This window comes from Mytilus galloprovincialis, chromosome 3, assembly GCF_965363235.1.
Source record: "Mytilus galloprovincialis chromosome 3, xbMytGall1.hap1.1, whole genome shotgun sequence".
Classification (NCBI taxonomy): domain Eukaryota; kingdom Metazoa; phylum Mollusca; class Bivalvia; order Mytilida; family Mytilidae; genus Mytilus; species Mytilus galloprovincialis.
The window spans coordinates 36,636,230-36,654,746 of NC_134840.1; the positions used below are offsets into that span (position 1 = coordinate 36,636,230).

At 31.3% G+C, this 18,517-nt stretch overlaps 1 protein-coding gene across 1 annotated transcript in view; it reads right to left on the reverse strand.

Annotated features, from left to right (window-relative positions):
• The window catches only part of LOC143067842 (uncharacterized), a 97,929-nt gene that overhangs the window by 16,047 nt on the left and 63,365 nt on the right, over positions 1-18,517 (reverse strand). The window contains exons 39-46 of the mRNA XM_076241423.1: positions 14,031-14,111; positions 13,102-13,373; positions 10,514-10,740; positions 7,285-7,538; positions 6,838-7,023; positions 5,778-5,903; positions 4,557-4,727; positions 2,101-2,271 (exon numbers count right to left, since the gene is read on the reverse strand). Of these exons, the coding sequence (XP_076097538.1) occupies positions 2,101-2,271; positions 4,557-4,727; positions 5,778-5,903; positions 6,838-7,023; positions 7,285-7,538; positions 10,514-10,740; positions 13,102-13,373; positions 14,031-14,111 (1,488 nt within the window). The remainder of the gene's footprint in view (positions 1-2,100; positions 2,272-4,556; positions 4,728-5,777; positions 5,904-6,837; positions 7,024-7,284; positions 7,539-10,513; positions 10,741-13,101; positions 13,374-14,030; positions 14,112-18,517) is intronic.

The following is an 18,517-nucleotide window of genomic DNA, read 5'->3' on the forward strand; positions in this document are numbered from 1 at the left end:
TGACATTTTTGCTGTTTTACTTCTTAGTTTGTTTCGAGATCTTTATTTAATAAAACTTCTCCACTCGCTCATTACAACTGCGATTGCGGAATGAAGTTATTCAAACATTTAAATTGTTCTTGCTTTCAGTATTAAATTAAATAAACATTTGAAAATATAATTTTCATTATAATTCCTATATTTTTTTTTCTTCAATTTTTCGGACAAAATACGAATCATTCAGTTTATTTTGATTTTACACACTGAAAAAAGGAGTAGAACGTAAAAATTTGTTAAATAAGCAATATAGTGCTAATATTTCTTTTCTTTTCAACAAATACTTATAAAAGACATATATCTTTTCGGTTATATTCATATGTTATGGTAAAGAAAATTAATCACCGCCTTCATTTATTAGATTTGATTTGGTTCAACGTAATTTGTACGATAGTTTGATTCTGAATTAACCGGACATAGAATATAGTTAATTGTATTGCACATGTTGCAATTTTCATTGTTATTAAATGTAATAATCAGTATTTAGTACAAATATAATCTTAAATCAATCCTAATTCTATCTTATTTTTGATAGATAGTTTTTTTCATTCAAATGTGACGTCATTTAGCATTTTTGGTGTTCTGTTTTACAAATTCTAATGTGACTGTCATTTTTTTGTCTTTTTAAAAATTTCAAATGTGACGTCACTGCGTTGAGGCCTTAACTAATTCGGGTGTGTCTATTTTTTGTGTTGGATTGTGTTGGATTTTGTCGGGTTATGTAATGTATCCGGTTGTTTTCTGTAATTAGTTAATACTTCAGTTTTATCATGTATATCTTTTATATAGTCATTTTATAAAAATTACTGTTTGCAAAAGTATAAATTATTCTAAATAATAGGGATGTTCTGATACTTAACAGAAAACCCTGGCAGTTTTTGACACAACTTTTTTAAACGTTTGGTCCTCGATGCTGTTCAACTTTGTCCTTGTTTTGGCTTTCAAACTTTTGTATCTGGGCGTCACTAGTAAGTCTTGTTTGGACAAAACTCACTTCTGGCGTATTAAATATTAAACCTGGTGCCTTTTGTTAGCTACTATTTGTGTGTTTCTTTGTCAAATGGGTTCTCCTATTTATTTGTATTGTAGTCCTGTAATGTTGTGTTGTCATTTTGATGTTATATTTGACATGGCCATAAAAGAGGGAGATTTGGCATGCCACAAAACCAGGTTCAACCCACCATTTTTTTATTTTAAAAAATGTCCTGTACCAAGTCAGGAATATGGTCATTGTTATATTATAGTTCGTTGCTGTGTGTGTTACATTTCAACGTTGTGTTTCTTTTGTGTCGTTTGTTTCCTCTTGTATTTGAGTGTGAATTCACATTATCATAAGAGGTGTCACGGTACTTTTCTATCCCAAATTCATGTATTTAGTTTTGATGTTATTTGTTGTATGTGTTACATTTTAATGTTGTGTCGTCATTCTCCTCTTATATTTAATGCGTTTCCCTCGGTTTTGGTTTGTGACCCGGATTTGTTTTTTTTCTATCGATTTATGAGATTTGAACATCGGTATACTACTGCTGCCTTTATATAATACTAGTATTTTTAAAATAAATTGATATTGATTTAACCTTTCCAACCTTTTTTTTGCCTTCTAGTTTCTAAATGCATGGTATTTAAGAAACAAGTTTCATATTAATTTCAAATTAAATATTGATATTATATATTAGACCTAAAATTGTTTTTCGTTTATTGTTTTGTACAAAAATCTTGTCTAAAGTGTTCTTGTTTGTATTGTTTCATATTTGTCATGCTAATACCTGTTTTCTATGCGGTATAGGTTTCGCTCATTGCTAAAGGTTGTGTGGTGATAATTTGTCGCTAAATTTTACGTATATTATTTATCAGAAAAGTGTTTTAAGCACAGGCACTCGTCTCAGAACTTTTTCCCTATATACCTTAATATAACAGTTATATTAAGATATATAGGATTTTTTTTTCTGAGACAAGTGCCTGTGGTTTTATGGTAAAAATTTGTCTCATTGGCATTTAATTCACATCTTCTTATCTACAAACTATACCAACAATTTGATATATGGATTTTTTAATAAGTTTTACCTGGACATTTGACTGTCTCACAAGCCTTAGTATCCTCGGTACTACCTTCACAAACCTTCCCATCGTTAGATGGAGCAGGATTAGTACAGGTTCTAGTTCTTGATTGCATTCCACCCCCGCAAGATGTAGAACATTTCCCCCATGGAGTATAATCAGACCAACCTCCATCCACTGTAATTATATTCATTGAATTTGACAAGCCAACCAAGACAACACATTAAATATTATCATTTCCCATGCATTATAGAAATATGTTAAAAAATGTTACTTTACAATCTGAATAAAAGTCATGTTATTAGATCATAAAAAATATTTAAATAAATGAATGCAATAAATGTATCCGAATAATATGTTTATATCCAAACTTGAAATTCATTTATATCAAATACTGATTGCTGATTATTCTATTTTTTTTTATTAATAACTGTGTAATTATTCCTGTTCTCTCTACACAGTTTACCCCTTTAACTAATTTTGATGTAGACCGGTCATTTTTATATATTCTTATGCAGTTTGATTGGAATATTCAATATTATTGCATAGCAATATAATATTTCCCACAGAAAGTAACCAAAAGTTAGCGTGCAATAAATTCTAATATTGCACTAGTGCAATAAATCTTAAAAATTCATGACGTTATCAACGATCAAATCTTAGTTTAAACCAGTTTTTACTTTTAAATATTATATTGCTATACAATAAAAGGGTTATTGCATGAATATTGGTGAATATTGTCCCTCGTAGAACATATATTGCACTCGCAAGCTCGTGCAATATAAAATTCTACTCGGGACAATATTCCCCAATATTCATGCAATAACCCTATATTATTTTACCTTCATACTTTTAATGTTTTTCACACACGTGCATTGATTAAACTAGAACATGTATGAATGTGTACAGAAACTTCAAATTTGGACAATGGTCGAGTCCATGTTAACTTTAATCCATGAAACTAGAGGTATGAAAGCTTACAATTGCCACTTGTTATATTTCCACAAAATGTTCCATATATTGAGTAGATGGATTAATTTTGAATGGCCTATACCATAGAAAAAGAGACATTTTTTTTCTCCATTAAACACGTCAATTTTCGAAGAGAAATAACAAAATACATTTTATGCATGGCCTCGCCAGGTAAAATCATTGTTTAGCTTTACAAAAAAATAATCCAAACCAAAAGAAGTCAGTAAATGAAGTTAAACAATGTCCGATCTGCCTATTTTTTTTTACTTCAAAATTCAATACGATCGGTTTAAAGTCTATTTCGTCTACCTTACTAACTCTTGTTAGGCACTATGGCTTATGACAAATTAATTATCTGAGTAAGAGACAAAACAATTACAGTTGCCAAATCAAAAGCCAATTGGTAAAAAAAAAATAATGCAGTGAATATATTGTTCATCGTTGGTTATATTTCTTATTTCAATACATTACTTAATCACTTGTGATTTACCTATTTTGACTAAAAAATAAAACAAATATAAACCGTGAATGATGAGAAAAACGCAAATACGTTTTCCTTAAAAAAAATTAAAGACCTATACTTCGACAACATAGACTACAAAAAAAAAACCTCCATAAGAGTATATATTTTAACATAGCTAAACATTACACAGAAATCCGCTTTTGATTCACTTCATGGTTAAATTCGAGTATATTGATGGATTAATATAAGAGTGGGGAATCAATAGAAACTCCATTAACTGCACATAATAATGTGGTTCCTAAATGTTTGTTCTTTTTTATATTTATGAGACCGTTGGTTTTTCTGTTTGAATTGTTTTACACTAGTATTTGTTTGACCCTTTATAGCTTGTTGTTTGGAGTGAGCCAAGGCTCCGTGATGAAGGCTTATATTTGTCTTCTTTTTACAAATTTTAACTTGGATGCAGAGTTGTCTCATAGGCAAGCATACCACATCTTCTTATTTAAAAAATAAATCAATTAATTAGTCTTCAGTACATGCCATTTCTCTACTTGACATTGGCTTTGAGTCAATTTTAATGACAATCGAGTAATCTTAGATTTGTTCATTAAGAACATTATTATAAGTTCATTTGTTTTTGTTTAATGTAATCTGATGAGTCAAACCTTTTAATGTGATTTTTACATACACCAGCCGTTTCTGTGCTGTTTATCATATCTATTTTTGTTTAAAGTTTTGTACACAAGTCAGGTGATTTTTATATACACCAGCCGATTCTTGGCTCTTTATCATATCCATTTTTTGTTTTGTACACAAGTCAGGTTAATAGTTTTCTAGTTTGAATTGTTTTCATGTGTCATGTAGATGCCTTGTATAGCTTGCTTAGCGTTATGGATGATTGGTAACTTCTACATCATTTGATCTCTTGTTGAACGTTGTAAGGTATATCTTTTGCATTTATTCCATATCTTTATATATCTATACTGTATCAAATAATTTAACAAATGCCATTTGTGAATAGTTTTACCTGGACATTTGTTTGTGCCACAACTTTGAGTCTCCTCTCCACTACCTATACAACCCATACCGTCTGCAGAAGGAGCTGGATTAGTACAGGTTCTAGTTCTTGATTTCATTCCACCCCCACAAGATTTAGAACATTTTCCCCATGGAGTATATTCAGACCAACCACCATTCACTGTAAATATATTCATTGAGATTGATTAAGCAACCAAAACAACATATTAAACACATTGCATTGAAGATATATGTTAAATAATGCTTACTTTACAATATGAATAAAAGAAGCATTCTAAGACATTTGATCATATGTAAATTTTATTAAATAATCAATGCAGTAAATGTATTTGAATAATACGTTTATATCCAAACTTGAAATTCATTTAAATCAAATACAGACTGCTGATTTTTCTATTGTCGTTATTTAATTGTTGAATTATTTTTTAAAACTCATTTATTACTGATCAATCAATTATTTCCTGAATTTTATTATGGCAATTAAACAAAAGGCAACAATGTGTGATACAAAAATCCAAGTTTTTTTCACATGACCTTTAATCATTATTTACTTATATACTTTGCTGGCTTTCAGCTGTTTACTCTTTGGCCGGGTTGTCGTCTCTTTGACACATTCACTATTTTCATTCTCAATTTTATTTGACAATGAGTTCAGCAAATTATACTCGTGACCAAACAAAACTTTTTTTTCCGAATGCTCTTATGTATGAATCAATTGTTCCTTTTGCATCGACACATTTGTATTCTTGGATTAGTCTTTGTTTTGCATTATTTTCATAAATATAATAATTAGAAAATCTTTTTCTACGCTTTCTTATATCGTATGATTAAAATAACTGGCAAGAAAGATCTTGAATACATCTATTGTTGAATGACGTCATTAAATTGAAATTATATGATTTCTGTCACATGTGAAATAATTCGTTGTAAAAAAAAGTTTTTAAATATTAAACTTATGGGAAAAACCATTAATTTATTGGAATTAATAAAGAGATGGTAAATCCACAAATAACATTTTTTTTTGCCTTTTATCTGCGTAGTAATAACTTATATGTCGCACTGAAATAATATAAACTTAATCGTTACCAAAGCCAAGTGGTTAAACTTAAGTTTCGTCTGACTGATGGATACCAAGTTATAGAAACAGTCAAAGCTGGTAATATAGAACGAGTCAATTGGTAACCTTCAGAACATCAAATTATTATATCACCTTCTGATGGAGATTCTTGAGGTGTTGTAGGCAATACTTGAGGTTCCGGTGCTGGTGTTGGCTGTACTTGAGGTGTGGGTGTTGGTGGTATTGGAGGCTGTGTTTCTTGTGGTGAATTTGCAGGTTCTGTGCATGGTTCAAGGCAAAGAAAAGGATTATTGGAGACGTATATAATTGAGAGAAAGCAAGCAAACATATGACACAATGACTTTTTTCTTTATTTTATTCATAGATTATTTCATTGTCTAATTATTTGAAATAATGAAGAAAGCAAAGTGCATGTTTAAAAAACTTATTATTTGTTCACAACCACAACTCCTTGTCATTGGATTGAATATTGTAATCATCAAAGCTGAAACTGAGCTGTTGCTTATTTAAAGTAGCATTTCTTTTTTATAAACATATGAGAAGGCTAGACGTTTGGTCTATTAGAAGTTTCAGGCACATGTCAAAAAAGGCAAAACAGATGAAAATTCACATAGAATTGTAATATCTGTCGATTGTCGATTGTCGATTGCAGCAGTGTCTTTTCGGAATAAATTGTTTTGTTACAAATAATATATTCCAGCTCATATGAAAGGTACGAGTAACCGGCATTTTGATTTATTTGCTGGTCTTCGGTTCATCCGACCTTTTATATGAGCTTGAATATATCTATGGTATCGGTTGCCTTTCATTTGTACTTTACATTGTATATTATACATGGAGTTTTCTAAATAAACGCCGAAAAAAAGGTCAAATAAGAAATGAACACACATTTAAATTTAAGAACAAGGACAATAGAGATAATTGATAATGCATGCTAATATCAAGCTTGAGTCTATTATCAGAAATACTAGTAGCTGAATTTTTATGGAACTCTTTTTTATATGACATTTTGTTTAATCATTTCAGATGATTGTTTTGAGGGGGAAAAATCAATGACGATGATGGTTTTATTTTTTAAAAGTTTGATTGATATGATGTAAAAAGCCGGTTTTATAAAATATCAATGCAACATTGTTAAAATAAGGCATTCCCAAGGAATCGTAACTATAAAATATATAATAAATATATTTACCAGTAAGTACACATTTTCCATTATCAAAATCATTATTCTCCCATGCATACCCATCATTACATTCGCACATACTGACATTAGGAAGCACACATATTTTCGGACCATTTGGGTCATTAATTGTTGCAGGACAAGCAGTAGTACTGTCTTTGAACGTCTTTTGTTGTGATGCTTCACATGTAGGCTTAGCTATAAAGTAAGTATTATCAATATAATCATATTCAATCTTTGAAGTACAAGTAAGGGTTATTATTTACAAAAGTATATGAAATAAATTGCAGTTAAAGCGCAATGTTACGTATATAATAATTGGCAAATTTAACGTATTAATTCAATTAAGTTAACAATAAATGTACCTATAAGCAAAGATACACAGGAGCTAAACAAGCCAAATAATGCCCACATGGATCGATAAATGGCTATATCAAAGTTGATTTATAATTTACTTACGACAAGTAGCTGTATAATCTGTGGTACTCCAGTATTTGAAGGGTTTATCCTTCATGCGAAGTGCGCAACGTGTCATATAAGAACGTGCTAAATCACACGTAATACTAGGTAATCCACAAGATACATCTCCACAATGATTTTTGGCGTTTGCTTCTATATACTGACTACATTTTGTGAACGGACCTTCATTTCTTGTAGGGAAATCCTTACATCTGATAAAGGCTGGGAGTCTACAGTTAACGACACCAACGCACCTGTATCATAAAAAAGGTTGTGATGAAGACTAAAGACTGAGGCTTCTATTGAAGATACTTTCTTTTCTCTGATATATAGATATCGGAATGGCAATGGTTACCACTTGCTTACAATATTTTATGTGAAAAATAGTTAAGAGGCAAAACAATTGCGTTATTAAATAATTTTGTGAAAACCACCATTAAGTATTTGACGCTTTGCAGATGCATAAAATAATAACAAAAAATTGATATATGCAGCAGTCAATGTTGATGTCGCATAATACCAGACCTATATGTGTTTGTGTAAAGTAAAATATACAACTATTTTACTTATTGATAAAGGTTTTCAATTTGTTTTCTTTCACAAACGATTGCTTTTGTTAACTTGCCTTAATTTTGCTAGTAATCAATACTAGAAATGTTATGCTGCTTTCAAAGACAAACAGTTTGACGTTTAGTTTATCATAATCTAATACACATTATTTATATAAAAAACATAAAAGGACGTATAGAGACCGAACACAAGGAAAATGGATGAGAAAACTCAATTAATAATCAATATTTCCTCGATCTATTTAAAAAAAAACATCACGGAACTGTGACACCTCATTTTTTGAAATTAAATACCTGGAAGCTTTTTTCTGAAAGTAGCGACAGATTAAAAGAATACAAGATGACGATTCTTGGATACGTCTTAGACTGTAACTTTTAACATTGCCCTAATCAGTAATGTCTTTAGTAAAGCTGGAGACATAATTATTATCAAAAGTACCAGGATTATAATTTAGTACGCCAGACGCGCGTTTCGTTTACATAAGACTCATTAGTGACGTTCATAATAGGTATAAAGCCAAACAAGTACAAAGTTGAAGAACATTTAGGATCCAAAATTCCAAAAAGTTGAGCCAAATACGGCTAAGGTAATCTATTCCTGGGACAAGAATTATAATTATAATTAGGATTTTAATTTAGTACGCAAGACACGATCTATATTGCTGTTCAAGATTCAACATATATGCAATAGTTATTTAATCTATAAAAACACCTTATTTGTAATTGTTTCAATCCAATTGGATAATATGAAAAAACTGGAATTTTAAAATTATCAAACGCAAAACACATTTAAAGTCCAGTCCCTCACAAATTCCACGTCAGAGACTTTAAAGTCTTGTATTTTTGCCAGTGTTTAATACAAAATGCACACTATTTATAAACGTTTATAACATAATTGGTTCTATTCATGAAATGATACCTATAGTTTATCTTTTAAGTAAATGGGATATGTTTTAAACACAGAAAATGAATGAACGCCTACATATCTATAATACTAAAATTACGAGGTCCAATTTGTCAGCCGTCATCACGTAAAAACGACGAATCAAAGAATTCAACTTTATGTACAACTAATATAGTACAAAGGTGTAGATTAAAAATTACACCACTCCAGGCCCTTTTGTTTTCCACGTAATTAATAATGCCAATAATTAGGAAGTTCCGGGTCGAGTCCGATACCGATACCAATAGTATAATCACCTGTTACCTATTACCTTATCTGTACGTTCCGTATCTGACAGGCGCACCACCAAACGGTGTATTCAGGATTAATATGCTATATACACGGGTCATAATCACAGGGTTGACACTACTAAATTGTCAAATTGTTACCTATTGTAGTATTTTAATCCGTAAGACTTTCTAAGATAACAATACGAATATCTGGACTAAAAATAAGTTTCAATTTGTGAGCGGGCATGACGTAAAACAGCGAATCAAAGAATTCAACTTTATTTATAACTAATATAGGACAATGCTGTTGATTAAAAAATACTCCATTCCAGGACCTTTTTTTTTCCAAATAATTAATATTACCAATAATTGATAAGTTCCAGTTCGACGGGTTCAAACAGAAAGATTTGAAAGCAGAGAAAATTGTGTATTCTATAATCGGCATGACCGGCTTTCTCAGATGACAGTACTAATACTAAGATAAGGCTTGCGCATAGTTATATACTTTAATTCAGTCACGGACCCGCGATATCACGGGTGTGTTCTAGTAATATATATATTTATATATCATATCATGCTTAAGAATAATTTAATACACAGCATCGTCCTTTTTATTCTGTAATATTGGCCAATGGACGTTAAAACTTCAATCACCAATTTATAAATAATCTTGAAATTCATCCAAATTAGGATTTTTTTACAAGACAACTAAATTCATATGCAACATGTACATTGAGCTACAAGAGTTGCTTATCATCTACATCCGATTTCGCCTGGATAAATACACGCTTGATAAAGTTAGTTTAATTTGTCTAGCGAAATATTGCGTGTTTTCAACGTTTTTCGTTAACAATGATTGGTTGAACATTTAAAAAAATTTTGTAAAACAACTATAGGGGAAATGGTTTGAGAATTATACCACTGGCTGAAACCGATTCCGAGCAAATCGATTTATAACTATATTACTAGTATTATAATAGTGTTTCCTTAAACCATATGTTTTAACAACAACAAAAATTCCTGAAATTAAAAAAATGTGATGTCTTATATTTTCTTTGATGACGTTGCTATATGCAATCTTTAAACTACAGCAACCTATATTTCTAATAATGGGTTTTGACTGCTTATTTTAATAAACGTACCATCGAAACCAGGATTAAACAAATCGTTCTAGTTTCTTTTGATAATTTTTTAGTGGTAACAAATTTTTACGGTTATATGTCAATGACGTGTTGGATATTTTTTGTATGCTAGAATATCAAAAAATGCCTGTATCAAGTCAGGAATATGACAGTTGTTATCCATTGTTTGATGTTTTTGAGCTTCAGATTTTACCAATTGATAAGAGTATTTCTATTTTGAATTTTCCTCGGAGTTTGGTATTTTTGTGGATTTACTTTTAATTTTTCTAGGGGTGTCAAAACCAAAGCCAATACAAATCTGCCAGTTTTGCTTCTAAACTACAAACACTATTGTAAAATCCTTACTCAATGGTTTTTGGTACAAATTCCGTATGTTTTTTACTGTTTCCACAAATAGGTGATTCATCCAGAGTTTCAGCGTATGTTTTAGAGACCAAAACATCTACAGCATGTCTATTAAACAAAACAATCAAACCACATATATGTGACAACTGTAATCTTCCTCCAATATAAGTGATGAAAAGATAATTGCCATCATTTTTATATGGTAGCTGGATGTCCGCACCATTCACCTGAATAACAAATAGGTTATTTTGTTCAGATTTTTTTCTGAATTAGTGCTAAAAGCACAAATGTGTTAGAAAATTTCAATGATCTATTTTTTGGTGATTAGGGACTTTACGATTAAATTTTCCTCGGAGTTCAGTATTTTTGTGATTTTACTTTTTTCTAGGTGCACGAAAACCCAGTTAATAAAAGGCAAATAAGAAGTTTCGTAATGGCATACGATATGCGGGCTGTACCTTGTCAGTTTATAGATGATAGAAACATGTTCACGAGCCTTTCCAAAGTGTTTGTTACCTTGGTTAATAATGACCTCTAGTCCTATCTTATTGTGGTTTGGTATGTTGGGCGCCAATTAACTGGAGACTGACATTGTATTTAAAAAAATCTCCAATTATTTGTCTATATTATGATTATTGCTTTAAACTAATCAGTAATAAATGAACAATTGAAATTCAGAGAAGAGGATGGGTATTCAAAAGAAAAGAAAAGTATCCCCGAGACAACTGCCCTTTGAATTTGAAAATAATCAAGTTCTTTTAACCTCCGAATGTGGTGGATCAAAATGTTTTGCTCTTCCCTTTCTTATCTTAACTTGCTGTCTTTATTCAGCGATTGTATAATAAGTTGCATTGCTTTTTTAAAGGACTAAATAATCATATTATTTCAGAAAATTAATTATTTGATTTTGCGTAAGAATAACCCGTTACTCGTAATTGTTACACAAGTTCTTATCTTTCAGATATTCTATATTTGTTCTTTAGAACACAATAATTAGGGATTTACTTCTTATATGAGCAAACTTTATTTTATATTATTTTGTATAATTTGTTTTGCAACAATAAACTAAGAAATAAGTGATGTGCTAAAATATTCTATTGCGATGCTTTATAATCTTTTACTGTGCATTAATGCATTCAATAATACAAACTGGGATATTTTTACCCCCCCCCTCAAGCCCCTATTATCACTTTATGAAAAGTTCTTGAGAAAATTTAGAGCAACATCAGTCATGAACTGAACTGCCAATCTTTCCAGGGAAAGTATAAGATTAAAAATGCAGTGAAGTTCGTTACTGCTTATATTTCGGCTTTTCAGAATCTAAAGGACTATGGAAAATCTCATTGTTCGTACACCAAAATTATAATAAAACAAGAAGTAATTGTAACAGGATGCTGTTACGAAGTCTCCCAAACAAAGCTCCGATAACTCCCCATTCATATGGTCCCATGTTCATTTGATTTGATTTTTTGTCCCATACAAGAATATATATGGCTTACGAGTAGGGATCTCCACCATTTACAAGTTTTCAAACAGGAGGGGGTGGTGGTGACCCCCAGGGACTTTACCTACATTTCATTTGATTTGTTTTATTGTCCCCTACAAGAAAATATATGGTTTAGGGGTGGGGATCTGGACCGTTTACAAGATAATAGTACATTCTCAAATTGAACGGGGTGGGGGTGACCCCCAGGAACTTCCATCTAATTTTATGTGATTCGTTTTATTGTCCCATACAAGAATATATATGGTTTAGGGGTGGGGATCTGGACCGTTTTCAAGTTTTCAAACAAGAGGGGTTGGGGTTACCCCCTAGGGACTTCCCTTTTATTTCATTTGATTTGTTTTATTGTCCCCTACAAGAATATATATGGTTTAGGGGTGGGGATCTGGACCGTTTACAAGTTTTCAAACAAGAGGGGGTGGGGTGACCCCCTAGGGACTTCCCATTTATTTCATTTGATTTGTTTTATTGTCCCCTATAAGAATATATATGGTTTAGGGGTGGGGATCTGGACTGTTTACAAGATAATAGTACATTCTCAAATTGAACGGGGTGGGGGTGACCCCCAGGGCATCCCCCTATATTTCATGTGATTTATTTTATTGTCCTATAATCATTTCTGAAGACTGCATGTATCTATCACTTATAGTTTTCAAGTTATATTCATTTAAAAAAATTTGAAAATAAAATCCCATAGGGTTCTATAGTAAAACCCTCCCTGCTTTCTACCCCCCAAAACACCCCTTAATAGACCCCAATGCACAAACGAAAGATTGATGGCTCACCTAGACATATTAGTCTACCATTTTATGAAATCCTAAGTCAATCTGACAAGCGGTTTTGGAGAAACGCTGCGGACAAGTTCATTTTTTAAAGCGGCGGAAGAAGAAGAAGAATAATAAAAATAATAACAACTGAGCAAAAACAATAAGTCTCCAAACTTTGTTTGGGAGACTTAATTACGTCATTTGTTAAATTTCCATTGTTTTGAACGTTTTAAACCAATATCATAACGTTTCAGTGTACGCTTTTGAAAACACTACCCAGAATGCATTAGATTCTGAAACGGTGAATTGTAACTTACCTTTACACTGTTATCCTGTCCCATAACAATTTTGTAACCTCTTATATTAAGAATAACTTCTTCGGGTGTGGAGTATTTCAAATATCTCATTTTCTCATTTGTTGCAATTCCCATGCTAACTGATACATCAAAACTGCATTCCTCATAAGAATCAAAATAGCTAGTCAATGGTGCCTTGTAGCTACATGCCTTATTAGGATCACCAATGTTTGTATAAGATCCATCAAATAAACTCGCACGGTTTTTGGCAAGAAGAGTGCATACCAGAAGATCTGCAAATCAATTGTGCTATCATTAAATGATATAATATATACAACACGAAACGTATACCATACTTATATACATTGATAGGATTTGTATAGTGTAAATATCGTATAGACTACATCAAATATCACTTCAAATCGTTATGAAAGGTAGTAAAATATTTATGTGGTATCAGTAGTTGACGAAAACTAAAATGATCAACATATTCTTTTGAAATATCTTTTGGAAATATATCAAACTTGAAAGTAAATATTTCACCTGCAAGACAGAATGTACATTCGATGGATATGGTTGTTCTTTTTTTTTCCCTTTTGAGCATATATAACCTCCCGTATTTTAAGTTTATCTTCAGTGTTTCTGTGGTTTCGTTGTTTTCCTCTAACAGTTTACCTGTTCCCTCAGGATTCGTTTCCTCTCAACCGATTTATGAATTTTGAGCAGTGGTGTACTACTGTTTTATCTGTATTGCTTCCAATGGTTTACGTTTTAAAAGTCCCCGACTAATGTAAATGCCAAAAAAAAATTTAGTTGTGATGTAGACAATGGCATGAACAAAGAGGTCACTTGGGAAATATATACTTAAACATTGAGGATTTTATATTCTTACTATCTATCAAATTACTTCCGTTCATTTGTTTCTCATCAAATTGTGATCAAATAATTACCATCAGACTCTGGGATTTTTCCAGGTGTCCATGGAAACTTAGGTCCAAATGGATCTTCTTCTTCTGGTGGACTTGTAATTTCTACAAAAATATGATTGTATATAAAATAAGGAATGGAAATGGGGAATGTGCCAAAGAGACAACAACCAACCCGACCATAGAGCAGACAACAGCAGAAGGTCACCAACAGGTCTTCAATGCAACGAGAAATTCCCGCACCCGCAGGCGTCCTTCAGCTGGTCCCTAAACAAATATATACTAGTTCAGTGATAATGAACGCCATACATAACTCCAAATTGTACACATGAAACTAAAAGTTAAAATAATACAAGTTTAACAAAGGCCAGATGCTCCTGACTTGGGACAGGCGCAAAAATGCGGCGGGGTTAAACATGTTTGTGAGATCTCAACCCTCCCCCTATACCTCTAGCCAATGCAGAAAAGTAAACGCATAACAATACGAACATTAAAATTCAGTTCAAGAGAAGTCTGAGTCTGATGTCAGAAGATGTAACCAAAGAAAATAAACAAAATGACAATAATACATAAATAACATCAGACTACTAGCATTTAACTGACATGCCAGCTCCAGACCTCAATTAAACTGATTAAAAAATTATGTCTTCATCATATAAATATCAGGCACAATCCTCCCCGTGATTAGTATCATACCATCATAACATATATGAGAAGAACATAACCCGTGTCATGTCAACAACTGGTTTATTAATAATACATGTGTTTAGTTCCGATGCAAAGACCCTATAAGTGAATCAATATTAACACCAAAATAATCAATCTTTAATGACCTGACAACAGTATCGTAACTATATCCCTTTTTAATAAGTCTATTTAAAGGTTTTGTTAGCTTCTGAGGTGAATACTGACATTTTTGTGCTTTATAAAGAATATTTCCATAAAATATTGGATGTGAAATACCTGAACATATAAGAAGTCTGCATGTTGAGCTATATTTCCGAATGATGTCCTTATACCGATGATAAAATTAAGTAAATGCTTTGACTAGTTTGTGATATCGAAAATCCTGGTGTAATAACTTTTCAGTAATACATAAATTTCTCTCGTTAAAATCTAAAACATTGTTACATACACGAACGAATCGTACATGTTGAGATATATAAACAACGTAAGATGGTGACAAGGAACGGCACCATCTTAAAAAGATATATTTTACGATAGGAAATGAGAAATCATCTCTTTTATCATAAATTTTAGTATTAAGCTTTCCGTTAATGATATATATATAAATCAAGATCGAGGAAAGGGCCGTGGTCATTGTTAGTATTAGCTTTATTCAAAGTAAGTTCAACAGGATAAATTTCTTTAGAATACATACTGAAGTCGTCATTATTAAGAGCCAAAATATCATCCAAATATCTAAAAGTATTATTAAATTTGTGTATCAGATGTTGTTTCGATGGGTCTTTGCTGATTTTTGTCATAAATTGTAACTCATAGCAGTACAAAAACAGGTCCATTTCTGTTAAGAAATAAAAATAAATGTAAAATGATAAGACTTAATATTGACGTAAAATTATACTCAAGAAAAGATTTTAAATAACAATGATGCAAACAGTACATAACAAAACATTGTGCAATGGCTAGATGCAATCAACTGTATATAATTGATATTCAGAAACACAAACGGAACATGTTCATCTTCATTCAAATCTCACTCAAAAACAAGCCAGACGAAATGAATATACATCAGTTGTATAAAAAAATATTAATCAATTAGTTTGTGCATCACGGATCAAAAGTTGATGTAAAACTGTTGATTGAAACCGTTTCAGTATATAGAAATAACATACGTACAACATGACAGTCAAACGGAGTAGTAAAATATGTTTTAAATGCGAAGGATAAAACAGAAATTAGTCAACTTTCTGTCAGATCCAAATACTTCAGACAACTGGACGAAAAATTTCTGTTTAGTGTTTAATTCAAATATTTTCAAATTTATGGCAAACAAATCGAGTGAAGCTGTGATTCTCTCTTTACGCTGATATAAAGATATTTACATAAATAAAAAAATATGAATTTAAATATAAGTCTGTAGTAAAGATGTCAATATCTAGATGAACAACATGGAAATTGTACTGACTGGACTGTATTATCTGCTTTAAGGCAAACAGAACTAACTGAACTTCATGGTTAACAATATGCATGCCATATACTTTGTTACAACCTAAGATAAAATGACGAATGCTTTATTTGCCTAGTCTAATTGATCTAGTAGACAGTAAATTAACAAAAATACCGTATTCCGAGGTAGTTTTTGATGTTGGACAGAGATGCACATCAGTGCTAACTATTTTATGTATAGAAAATGAAAAAAAAGGCGACTGCACCAGTTAATCTCTCTTTACATTGAACACAAGATATATACTTAATTTAAATTCAAATATAAATCTGTAGAACTTAGGTCAACATTAGGATGTATAACATAAATAATGCCCTGATTGAACTGTATTATTAGTATTACCTTCTCTACTGCGAACAAAAGCAACTAACCTACATAGCTTACAATATGGATGCCACAATATATCATAAATTATTTTACAACTTTAGATAAAATGACTTGTTTTTTTCATCAATTTACATGAACGTGTTGGAAAATTTAGGACAATATTCAATCCACGGCTCCAGGGAAAGTTTTCCATCAGAGTAAAGAAGGGTAAATGCACATTTAAGTAATAAATAATTGGTGACTTTAAGTGTTACCGGTAACTTTGTGTCATATTCTTGGTTTCATTTAAATTGTTAGAGTAGTATATGAGGACTTGTGGTATTTAAGGGCATACGATACAGCTTTGATCCCGTATTTTACATTTTGATAAAAAATTCCGTAAAGTCTTTTTTTTACCTGATTAAATCAAATATGTAATAAAAAATATACCTTCATGTGCTACTTTTTGAGTAAAATGAGGTCGAAATTTTGCATGTTTGCTCAAAATTTCGGATTTGTGGCCGCATTTTCCCTATCGAAAGAAAGACATAACTTTTAAAAGATAAACAGAAATTGTTTTTTGTGAAATATTTTGTAATTTCTGTATTTTATAAGTATCTAAAAAATTCATACATTTTTTATTCAGAAATAACTCGTATTTATCAAATGTTCATCAATGTAGAAAAAAAAAAACATAATTTTTGCTGTATATTTATCAGATTAAAAAAAATGCACTATTTTCGTTTTTATGAAAATTGGCACACATAATCTTCTCGCGTAATCAAACCAACTGGTATTTTAAAAAAGAGGGGCCCATGAACTCGTTTTCAAGTTAAATAAGACTGAATGATAAAATTCGGTCGGAAACTGAATCTTTTCCCGAAAAGTCTTAGGTTGACGTCGCGAAAATAACAATTTACGTTAGCAACGTTATTACCTTCCCTGTAACTGTATCGTATGCCCTTAATGACAGATCTTTGATTGTTTCTGTTTAATTTATTCACAATTTTGATATTTCTCGTGATGATAAAATAAGATCAAAGTTTATTTTAAGTCGGCAAGGTAAATAATATGACAACATAAGCTCCAAGTGCACATTTGAACCGACATAAACGATTAAGAACTTGACAATTGTTTAGACACCTGTCTATTGGTGGCCACTTTTAGTTACTTTCAATAAGTTTATTTTAAATTTCTAAGTCATTTGATCTCTTGTGGACAGTTCAATTATTGGCAAGCATATCACATATGTGTCTTTTTATATTAGGTGTTTTTTGTCGTTTGAGTTCCATCTTATTGACGTATAAACCGAATCTCATACAGTTTTAGCTCCATTTCATGAACTTTTAATTCCCTGTATGCAAACATTAAACAAATGAAGGGCTTATTGAATATAGATTATTTGATTTTATATTCCACCAAGAATTTGCTTAGAAGAAGATTACTCGAAGAAAGATGATCTTAAGACTAAATTCAGTCTAAAAGGAGTCCAAATCAGGTTTCAGCTATTTGGATATTTATAGAAATTGCCATAGTATATTTTTTTTATTTGACATGGAAACTCTGATTTAAGATTTACATTGTAGACATAATATCATAAAGTGTTCGAAGAAATGAGAAGCACTTTCTTATTCATAATTTGAAACGACATAGGATAAAGGATGGTAATTTATATACTTTGCTTTAATTACCAGGTCATGTAACTTAATCCTGCATTATCCAGATTACAGTTAGAACAATGTGATTTTGCCTATATAATAAGTAAATTATCAATTAAACCTCTCAAACGACTGGTGGATAATAGGGAGTCGAACAGAACGCTGATGAAGTGTAACATTCCTAATTCAACAAGGATAGCTTGTTACTGGCTAATCAGTCTCAGTATGCAGACATGTGCTAATTACTTCCGTAGGCAGTATATTTTCGCTAACTGTGTGATAAAAAGTGACACATGCATCATAATTTCTAAACGGATGAGTAACTTAAAGCGCTCTCTGATGTAACTTACAGTATTAAA